Source organism: Sphaeramia orbicularis, chromosome 22 (genome assembly GCF_902148855.1).
Source record: "Sphaeramia orbicularis chromosome 22, fSphaOr1.1, whole genome shotgun sequence".
NCBI classification, from domain to species: Eukaryota; Metazoa; Chordata; class Actinopteri; order Kurtiformes; family Apogonidae; genus Sphaeramia; species Sphaeramia orbicularis.
This window is the reverse complement of record NC_043978.1, coordinates 35,140,725-35,151,291: the sequence shown is the minus strand read 5'-3', so window position 1 is coordinate 35,151,291 and position 10,567 is coordinate 35,140,725. Positions and strand designations below refer to the sequence as shown.

Below are 10,567 nucleotides of genomic sequence, written 5' to 3'. Positions count from 1 at the left end.
CGATACCTGCACGTTACAAAACCAAATCAAATTGAATTGACACTGTAAATGAGCTGTGTTTTGATTATCCTACATTATTTATACTTCCAGGTGTAAATCAATGTATTACTTGCCATAGAATGCTGCAGGCACTGACTTATTCGAAGGTTGGGGCAAAATCTACATAATATACATACACTGACATTCCAGTACTATCTGAGGGTCCATAGTGTCTGCGGTTTAAAGTCTGGTGTGCTCAGTGTATCGTACCATACATACAACACTATCTCGTGGTTCCACAAGTTTGCCATCTACTGACCAAAATCCAAAGTATTTCCAAATGGGTCTTAATAGGTTTCTCAGAGTGCAAATCACTCTCTTTGGCCAAGTTGGGCTGTTAAATCTGTGCCATCAATAGCTTGGTGTGGTAACATTGTGTGACTTCTGACCATCATGCATTGCTCTCTAGGCTACGGCTCAGACACAGGTGAGATCTCATGAGACCAACAATGGCAGTGCTATACAGTAGAATAAAATTTACATAACCGGATATCTGTTTTTGTTTACAGGTTGAAAAAATAATTCATTTCAGAATATTTGTCGACAGCCCTAATTTTCATTACGATAGAATCAACTGTTGAATGTGCAAGTCACCTCCACAGAGTCCAACATATTGCACTATATAAGCCAGTGTTTCTCAAAATGTGGGGTGGGCCCCCTAAGGGAGGCGCGAAGGCTTGCCAGAGCGTGCATGGGATCATTCCTGGGTGTTTTTTTTTCTTTAGGTTAGAACATGTAGCAGGTGGGACTGATGTTCTAGCATTGGAGCAACGTGGACTCATTTTAGGGATGTGCAACAAACAAATCTGCTGCCATGATAATATGTGACTGGACTAGACAAAGAGTTTGGACAATGGACAAGGATTGGACTGGAAAAGAAAAATGTGCAATGTTCCTGTTTTTGCACAGTTTGTACAGTTTACACTTTAACGTTCTGAGATGTGCAATGGAAATGGGCTCATTGCAGCCACTTACATTGTTCAAATGTTCGTCTTTGTTACCAAAATTTGTTTGTTGTTCTAAAAAAAAGGAACTTTATTGTCATAGTTGTAAGATAATTGTGCATTGCCTATTTTTATTTGGAAAAATGTTGTCTCAGGGAGCAGTCTGGTTGAGTTTATTTGTATTGTTCAAGCAAAAAGTTATTTTTAATTTGAACAAAAAATTATTCAAAGAAAATCAAAAACTAGAGTTAGAATATTGATGCTTCTTTCAATAAAAGATATAATTGCACCACTGTTACAATGTTGTTGGGGTTTAGGGGAGCCTGGAGATTTTTCATCCTCCAAAGGGGGGCCCCCACTGAAAAAGACTGAGAACCACTGATATAAGCCCAGAAATTATGTCTTATTGTTCCTTTTTCTGTTTTATGTCAGCTGGCTTTACTGCACCTACTCTGTTTGAATGTGGACGAGGGTTAATGTCTCATCAGCCAAAAAGTCCAGAACTTGGGCCTTTTGTGCTGTAGAGTAGAGGAGAAGACATGGGGTAGTTGTAATCTGCACCTGTATTGATGAATTCCGCTGAAGATTACACACTGAACTTTACATATGTGGAGTTTGTGCCTGTTTTTTCATATTGTCACATCTAAATAACAATGGACAGCGAAAATGTGAAATCATTACACCTGTAGTGATTGGTATTGTTTACAGATGAGCAGCAAATGCAAAGAAAAAATGTAATAAGTGGAGAAACAGTGAAAATGTACATTCACGTTATCAGGGATTTGAATGAATTGGTATGGGGGGGTTGAACCCACATGTTAAACATTAGTTCTTTACAGCTGTCAACATCATATCAGTAGAAATCTACATCAGAAATAATGCAGCTTGACTTTAGCGCAGACATTGACAGTCTACGGCATAAGCATTGAAACTACCCTGATGGCACTGTGGTGTCCCAACATCTTATTAAAGGATTTAACGCTGGTTTTTCCTTTGGTTTTCGCTTCTTTGTAGACTTCGTCAACAGTAGAACTAGTCCTTGTCCCCCCCCCCCCCAGTATGGGTGAGATAGCGGCTGTGTCATCTCTCAGTTCGTGGACTTGACACTTCTCAGTTCATATACACATTCCTCAGTCACCCATGCTCACATGCTTACACTCTTACACCAGTCTCTCCCAAACACACTTAAAGGAGTGTTGTAATGCGCAGCTGATCTGACAACTCGTGCCGGGGGAACGCAGTGGCCACCTGCACTGCGAGAAGTCTCCTGCTGTGTGTGGGAAGGAGTCTGAGAGCGTGTTGCACCGGCTGACTCACTACACTGGTGGTAATCATGATGTCATTACTGGCCTGGGGTCAGGATGGGGTGTGCTTTTTGGAGGCCTAGCCATTTTACTGATGTCACATGGCTACTTGTCAGCTTGTCTGAGTGTGAATGTGCGTGTGTTTTACTACTATCCTACCTCGGCGGTGGCCTTGCACCCTCCTCTCTTGGCTTTGTACGGGGGGCCCATTGTTTGTGTTTTGTGGTTTCCTACTCACCCTGGGCCCCAGAGTTTCTCCAACACACACCCACGCACACACACACACGTGCATATGAACACAACAAATGTTTAGTTACAGAATGATGCACTGGCTAAACATGTACATTGTAAGTTAACACCCCCGGCAAGGAAACATCCCTCATCCTGGGAAGCAGTGCGTCATACTGCCCATAAAGCACCTGTTAATGGTCAGAATTCCCCTACATCAAGCGCCTGGTACAGTCTGCCAGTGACCACACCGGGTAGACAAAAGGTCAAACATTTCTTACTTTGGGTGCACTTCAGCTGAGCGGCCAGTAGAGGGTAGAGTAGAGTACTATATGTGCTGAAGAGTAAGGGTGCATTTCCAGGGGCTTCCTTGTATACTTGCTTGTGTTTTGTTTAATTTGAAGATGCAAGAGCTGTTTATTTACCTAATGGTGTTCGCGTGATATTTCATAGTTACGTGTCAGACAAGGGCTTGAGCTCACATTACTGGAATGATAATAGCAGCTTTCCTCAATCCAGGGGCGGGGTGTGTGGGGGGGTAACTTCTCCTCACACACCCTCTCCTCTCCTCTCTTCTTCCTCCATACTTGCCCTCTTTCTCTCAGCACATGGATGCTGGAGTCCCCATGATGTTTTCCAGATGCCTTTTGCTCTGTGAGTGCATTGACAAAGCCCACCTCTCCTTACTCTCCCACTTCTTCATGCGTGCACACACTCGCTCATTCTCTCCTGCAGCTCACTGTCTTGCTAAAGAGACACTTCCTTGGCCCACCAGACTTCCTGAATATAAATGTATAAAACAATGGCTTACTCTTTGGACACATGTCTTCCATCCCCCTCCATAATGGGATGATGGTCTCACATGTGTGTTTTACATATTTGGATAATCCTACTTAAGGTTGGGGGACACATCAAATTAATATGATTAATGGAGTTTTTGTTTTTGAATGATGGCTTTAAAAGCCAAAATTGCGAAAATGAGATTAATGCTTCCTTGGAGACAATTCTTGCTGAACAAAAAAATCGAAACACAAACTATGAATGACTGGAGAGCAAACAAGTTGTAGTTTTCTCTCTATTCATTGGCTGCCGGTGGTGCTTTAGTTGTTTTTTTGTTTTTTTTTTTAACTTTTTTAAACAAATAACAGACACATTGTATAATTGTGTTTGGTGCCATTGCATATATAAGGTGGATAGTTTTATTTAAAAATGCTGTTTTTATATTCATATAGACACAAAAAATAAAAATGGAAAAGGATGTATGTGAGATTTGCACATATGTATTATAGTATTTTTTTGTGGCAGGAGCTCATTATTTGTTGATGGAGCCTGTAGTCTGACTTGTACAGTTTTTGGACACCCCATGTATTTGTGATAGACTGCATTAAGAATCACTCTTTAAGTCATTTAACTATTGTGCCATTCTAGAAATCCACGTGCTCCCTTCTGCATGTGCACTGTTCTGTCAAGGGCAAAACTGGATGTTTAAGCAAGATAATGAAACACATCCAGGGCATGACGTGTTGAAACTGTCAAAAATTGTTAAATTGTTTTCCTGTTGAGAAACAAAAAAATCATTTGCACTTGTTTATGTCTGTCTGATGCAGCCACACCTTTTGAATCACAAAAAAATATTTTTCTGCAAATATTTCATGATAATATTCGAGATTATGTAACATTTTAAGGGCGTCTGAAAACTTTTTTCCACTACTGTATGTGGAGAACTGGTGCTGTTTTTCAGTGAAAATCCTTCTGCTGGCTCCCCTGAGAGTACAACACTAGTTACTGTTGTCTTAAAAATATCAGCAAGTGAGCAGCTCTGCAGACTCCAAAGCACATACACAAATCTTACATATTGTAGCTTTAATTTTGGTCTAGTACTAATGCTACTTTATTACTACAGAAAGCATCTTCTCACATCTTTAGTTTGTCTCTGTCTTTGCCTGGATGTGTGTTCTGGCTTGTGTGTGGCATTTGTGACCGCACACATTGCAGCCTGTGTGTGGAAGACGTCTGGCCTGTGTTCCACCCTGCTTGATTAGCCATTAGCCAGTGGCTGCCCTCTCAGATTCCCTTCGCAGTAAGAGAATCTCTAGCCAGCGTCGTCCAAGCCCAAGCCCTTCAAAGTAATCATACACAGTGAGAGGCCAAGCGACTGCCAGGCCTAATCCCAGCCCACATTTTGGGGTTTAATGACCTCAGGCGGCGGAATTACCCTGTCACAGTTGTTCTGTGGGCTGCTGTCTCATGCATGTTCTCCCTGCCGTTATGCTGATGGTAACTGAGATGAGAGCATCTGTCCGAGTCTGCTGTGCTCCCACAGATTCTGGTTGTGAAAGCAAACAGACAGTGGATGGGGACAGTGGTGTCATTTGCTCCGTATGCTGCCCTTTGTTGCTGTTGTCAGGATACAAAACGCAGACATGTTTGACTCGTTTACGACTTTGTTTATGTAATAGCTTGATGGATATTTTTCCTTGGATATTGATTGTAAAAAAGACAAAGGCTGTGCTATACATATGTCTGAGTCATACATAATTCTTTTTGGACATTTTGAATAGATGAAAGTCATTCATCTATTCAATCAATGGCACAGAACACAAACGGTGACAAGCATTCACACATGATACCACTGAAGCAACATTTTATGTGCTTTTGTCACTTGTTTAACATCGTCTGTCTATCTCTCCCACAGGGTGCCCTCACAAATGAGCGTGACTACGAAAGCGTTGTGATGATGAGGATGAGGCAAGCTGCTGAGCGACAGAAACTTATAGAACAAATGCAGAGAGAGGATGAGGAGGAAGATGCAAGATCATAACACGGAAAGACCCAGCTTGGTATCAGCCTGCAACCATTAATCGAATACTTCTGTTGGGCTTTAGTTTCATAAAGCCTCTTTATGTGTTTTGTTATCTTTTTAAAATGTTATTCATTGTGTGGCCAAACAAATGTTAATAAATGTGGAGAACTGTTTTTAAATCTGTGTCTGTTTATCACTTTTGATACTAATTCAGGATGATGGAAGGAGGAAAAGACTAGAGATGAACTGAGTGTCACAGCAGGATTTGCAGTGAAGCTGAGTGATCCCAGAGGTAGGCATACAGGGATATACAAGGATAATTAGTATTAAGGGTGACCATATTGTATGTAAGTGTACCATTAATATATGGTAATTTATAAAATGATATTTGCAGATTTCAGGTATCCAGTCAGGCTTTAGTCTTCGTGCATTAAGTTATGAAAGGAGATTGGCCATGCAACACCACACGTAATCAAAATGCTGTAATGATGTAACTTGCATCTGTCAACCACTGGCTGGTTAGCTGTGACATCCCATTACCTCATTATCGTAGCCAACAGGGTGTAATGTAAAAATCAGCCTCGTCTGCATACTCATTCACTAAGTCTTTGGAATGAGCTGAGTGTTGTAGGACTCCAAACCGCACAGTGCAATGTGAATACGTGGAAATCATTTCACCCCCATGTTAAACCAGTAATTAGACTGAGATTGGAAGACTAGGTAGGCTTTTTATGGGAATTCTTGTGGCCTCGTGTGATGAAAAGTGAACATACTCTGGAGACCCTCCATTATAGATTCAGTGGTTTAGATGATTGTTCTCTGGGTTTGTGTACAGTGTATCCAAAGTTCTACTCCAGACTGAAGGGGCTTTGTGGACTGGGCAATTTCAAGGCTGTGCAGCACCGTTCATTCAGCCCCTCATGTGGTAGATATTGTATGCGACATCAAGAACATGTACTCCCTGAGTTGATATGTATTTCACTATTCCGCTTTAAACAATGTAGATCGGTGGTTCCCAATCCTGGGGTCAGGACTCCCCTGAGGGATCCATGGATAAATCCAATTATGTATTTTTTTTTGGTATTTCATTTTCTCTTGACAAATACTGTAGTTGAACTGCTCACAACTGAATATCATGATAATTCCATAAACTGTGACGAGAGGTAACGTATACATGGATGTGGCTTGATTTTAAGGAGTCCCAATGCATTAAGATCGGTATCTACTGATGTAGATTATATATACATTATTGGTAACTCAATATTTTCATGTGAAATAACCCCTCTAAAAACACTGGCTTCAAGTTTACATTGAATGAACTGATATGACAGTGGTGTTATTCTTAGTACATGATCATTTACTTTTTCTTCATGCATAATGTAGCCGGCAGAAGTATTATACTCTAAGGCCAAAATTTTTACGCAATAGATGTGTTTGCATCCAAGTGATTGTTTCGAATTTATTTTGCTTCACTAAAGATTACTCCCATTAGAAGCAATGGACTTGGTTAAAGGGAAGAACATGCCACTTCCATCCAAAACTGTCTGTCCTTTGATACTGACTTAAACAAATTTCCTCTTAAATTATTGTTCTAAGCTGTTTCACAATAGGCTTATGCAACAAATACCTTGTAGACACTCTGTATTTCTGATTTATGCTCTCTGAAGTGACACGCTACCGCTCAGTGACCCATATTAAGTCAGAGCTTACAGTTCCAGACTGTTGTGGTCACTCTATGTTTTGTAATAAGGTCCGCTGCCTGTGGAACATCTATCCATTCAAATAGTCTTATTCCCCTGTCCCTAGAGGGACTGTGGTGTAATGCTGTGTCTGTATTTGTGAGCCTATGTGGATTTCTTCTGCGTTATGGTTATTTAGGGGCAACATGGCAGCGTTGTTACATCCAAACCCCGTCATTCATCTGCTTGCCACTGCTGTGCTGCCTTGCCGTGGCTATGTTACACAATGTCCAGCTGTGGAGCAGAGCGGTGTGGTGGGAGACATCTGCTCCTCTCCTCCTGCAAAATCCCCTCATCACATGGTTTTGTTTATGCATAGCCTTTTTCATATCCCGGCAATGTGAAAAAAAAAACAACCCAGAAACACACAAACTCTGTCCAAATGACAACAGAGGAAATACAATTACAGGAAACACATTCACCACCAACCCTGCCCTGAGCCCACAGTGGCTTGTGCTGCATGCGAACCAGGATGGGAGGATGAGCCTGTCATACAGTCTATCCCACCAGTAATTACAGCACATCCTTGGAATCTTCAAAATGTCTTCCTCGCATTGTCCATATCAAAGATGAGCTGCATGCAGTATCTGGATCCACTATGGCCAAACTACTAGAGAGTACTAGCATCTTTTAATCTTTAGCACGGAGGTGGATGCTAAGTCATGTGTGAGGCAGCAGGTCTGGTATAAGTTTGGCTGTTAGCTGCCTGGCAAAGGTTACTGGTTTGCAGGATAGTGATCCAGGCTGGCCCCAGACATGTGCTGGCAGACCTGGGCCTGTAATGAAACCACCCAGTGTTTTCTGGCTCTCACAGACAGACTCCTGCACTTAAACGGCCCGCAGTGATACCCTCGTCTTCGTACAAGGGATGCTACAAGTTTGTGAAGTTTATGCATATTGAATTAACGGAAGGCAATATAGTATTTCTGCTGAATCTTAAAATGATTGCAAATTGTTTTCTTTTAATACGTACACAAACAATCCACAGCATTACATCATGTAATCACAAGCATATGATACACTTAAAAACATCTTTACACAGAATTGTAAGTAAACCTATCTAGCATGTGGTTTTATTCATCTGGACAGAATAGAAGGATGGTTGAGATCTTTTGCACAGATAATTTTGCCTTTAAACAACTTCACACATCATACATTCATAGAAAAAACTGGCCATTACACTTGGTCCCTTTGACTGAAGAGTAAATAAGCAATGTTAATGATTAATTCTTTGGAATGTGTGTGTTTTTATCCCCCTATAACTCATATGATGTAATCTGAAACTGTGTGTTGGGGATAATCTCAATACTGAACTTTACCCTCTTGTGACAATGGGCGTCCTTGTAGTTATTAATGGATTGAATGTACAGCTTTACTATACTAACTTCTAAGAATGACTCAGTCTCCCACTTAAAGGCCTTGAAATGCAGTCATTACTATAAATCTAACACAGCTTGATGAATCACTCCGTGTCCTTATAGAGGCACCACACAAGCGTCTGTCCCACCCCAGTCATCGTCAGCACGCGGAAGCCGATCTTCTCCAGCTTGTCCAACACCAGGCGAGGTGGGTCATCCACATGGTACTCGGAACTAAATGAGCATAAACACAAAGTAATTCTACTTTCCACAGATGTGGGATTTCTCTGTCTTTCAGTAAACTTTGCTTGGAAAGTACAATGCTGTTAATTGTTCTGGTGCTTGTTCACTTCCTTCCACACCTTGGTTCATTTCCCAGCAGCATTTGAATCAGATTGCCAATGACAACACTTCCACGATCTGTATTCCATCAGCTTGAATGGTTTATTCTAAATCTGCAAAGCAGCCTCCCTCAACCACAGTGGAGTTTTTTTTCCTCCATATGACCTGATCTTAGCTCTGTCGTCAATATGTACACAGTGACTGCCAAAATGAAAGAAACGCCAGTGTTAAGTGCCTAAATATGGAAATATGGTCCAGTGTGAGCACATTTACAATACACCTGGGAGTTGATTCCACATGCAGGTGTAGCTATTGGAATCCTGCCATTAGAGTTTACTACTCCTTGTACGGTAGACTGCGGTAGAGATGATTTGAAATGATAAAATCATGCTAGAAATGTTTACTCTGTTGGAAAGTAAAGTCTTTCTTGCCCTTATTTGACTGGTTACCTGCTGCCACATTTACATTCACCCCCCACCCCCAGCTGCAATAACAAGTGTTCCACATTTTCAATACTTACAAATTGTTTCCCAGCATGGTTGTTTTCCTTGCTCCCAGGTAATTCATAACAGCTGGATCGGAATACTCATCTCCTACATTTGTTGGACCATTCTCCTAAAAGACAGTAATTTGGCACATTAACTATAAAGCTTCCTTCAGAAAGATTGAGACATGATGGATTTGCTAAAATAGTATCTGTTGTGTGTCAGTCACTGGCTGCACCTGCATCCCTGTGGCAGGTGCAGATCATAATCTCTAATAATGGGGCAGCCTAAAAATAGATGATCCTATACTCAGGGGCTGTAGAATTAGGTTATTGGAAAGTTGCACACAACAAAATGAACATGCGCAACTAGAGTCTGATGACAGGGCAACATGTGTTTTCAATTTAGGGCAACATGGCAAAAACAAACATGCACACTCTGCGTGCTCCCTTTCTAGGCTTTACTGTTTGTTGTTTTCAGCATACAGAATATTATAGGCAGCTGCAGCATATCAAAGTGGCGACCTTGATTGATCGCATTACGCGCAATCGCACGCGGGCAGATAAATCCGTTCCAACTCGAACGCGTCTTCACTGAAAGCATGACTAGTCACTTACAGAGCGAGATACACACCAGTCGGATCTGCGTGCTGATCAACATGTAAGGCATCCCTTATCGCTGGCGTTGGACCGCTATTCTCCTGGGAATGACTGAGGAGTCGCGACAGTCCCCTCTCCAACTTGAGCTTCTGCTGTCAGCTCTTTTCGGAATGCGGAAACACACCCACCGCCACGGACCAATCACAGTCCGCCTCTCAGCATCCGCCAACAGCTCTGCCTGCCCAGTGCACAAAGTGTTGCTCAACTAGTGTGATCGGTGGTTTGTTGACATTTGTTGACATGAGGAACACCAGCCAATGCGCATGTGCAAACAAAAAAGGATGTATTGCAGTGTAGACTGACGTAAATTATCATTCACACCATTCATCATCAATGAATTAAACGAATATAATTAGTTTAATTAATAATTCCAAGTCCCCTTTTAGATCTCTGCAGGTGCAAACACTTTGTATTCGCTACCTTAAATGTTGAATCTACTCTGTCTGGAACTGTAATTTCCCCTGTCAGAGATTTATTATTTCCTCCTCAGAGCAGCAATAATAACTCTGGCTCAGGGTTGTGACTGAGAGGGAAATGAAAGACATAGACTAAAGGCAAACAACAATGGCGAGGACTCTGATAAAATCAGCAATGTGACTGCAATGTCTTACTGATGCCAGAAGAGCCTGACAGACATTCAGTTCAGCTTTGCATGCCATGCTCTGT

At 41.6% G+C, this 10,567-nt stretch overlaps 2 protein-coding genes across 2 annotated transcripts in view; one reads left to right on the top strand and one right to left on the bottom strand.

The window, feature by feature from the left end:
- LOC115414296 (dnaJ homolog subfamily C member 17-like) overlaps positions 1–5,497 on the top strand; it is a 38,371-nt gene extending 32,874 nt beyond the window's left edge. Inside the window, 1 exon segment of the mRNA XM_030127584.1 lies at positions 5,211–5,497. Coding sequence (XP_029983444.1) covers positions 5,211–5,336 — 126 coding nt within the window. The 3' untranslated portion in view covers positions 5,337–5,497.
- Positions 5,498–7,998: 2,501 nt separating this feature from the next.
- On the bottom strand, positions 7,999–10,043 carry gchfr (GTP cyclohydrolase I feedback regulator). Its single transcript, XM_030127549.1, has 3 exons — positions 9,876–10,043; positions 9,278–9,372; positions 7,999–8,649 (listed from the first exon to the last, which is right to left on the bottom strand). Exons 1-3 carry the CDS (start codon positions 9,909–9,911, stop codon positions 8,520–8,522), a joined length of 261 nt encoding a protein of 86 aa, XP_029983409.1. The 5' UTR covers positions 9,912–10,043; the 3' UTR covers positions 7,999–8,519.
- Positions 10,044–10,567: the final 524 nt, after the last annotated feature.

Bases quoted from the DNA above. Each gene is read 5' to 3' on its own strand.
- gchfr (XM_030127549.1), bottom strand. From the start codon at position 9,911: ATGCCTTACATGTTGATCAGCACGCAGATCCGACTG. The intron at 9,373-9,875 runs GTGTGTATCTCG...ACTGTCTTTTAG, and splicing joins TCAGCACGCAGATCCGACTG to GAGAATGGTCCAACAAATGT. The intron at 8,650-9,277 runs GTAAGTATTGAA...ATGCTCATTTAG, and splicing joins ACCATGCTGGGAAACAATTT to TTCCGAGTACCATGTGGATG.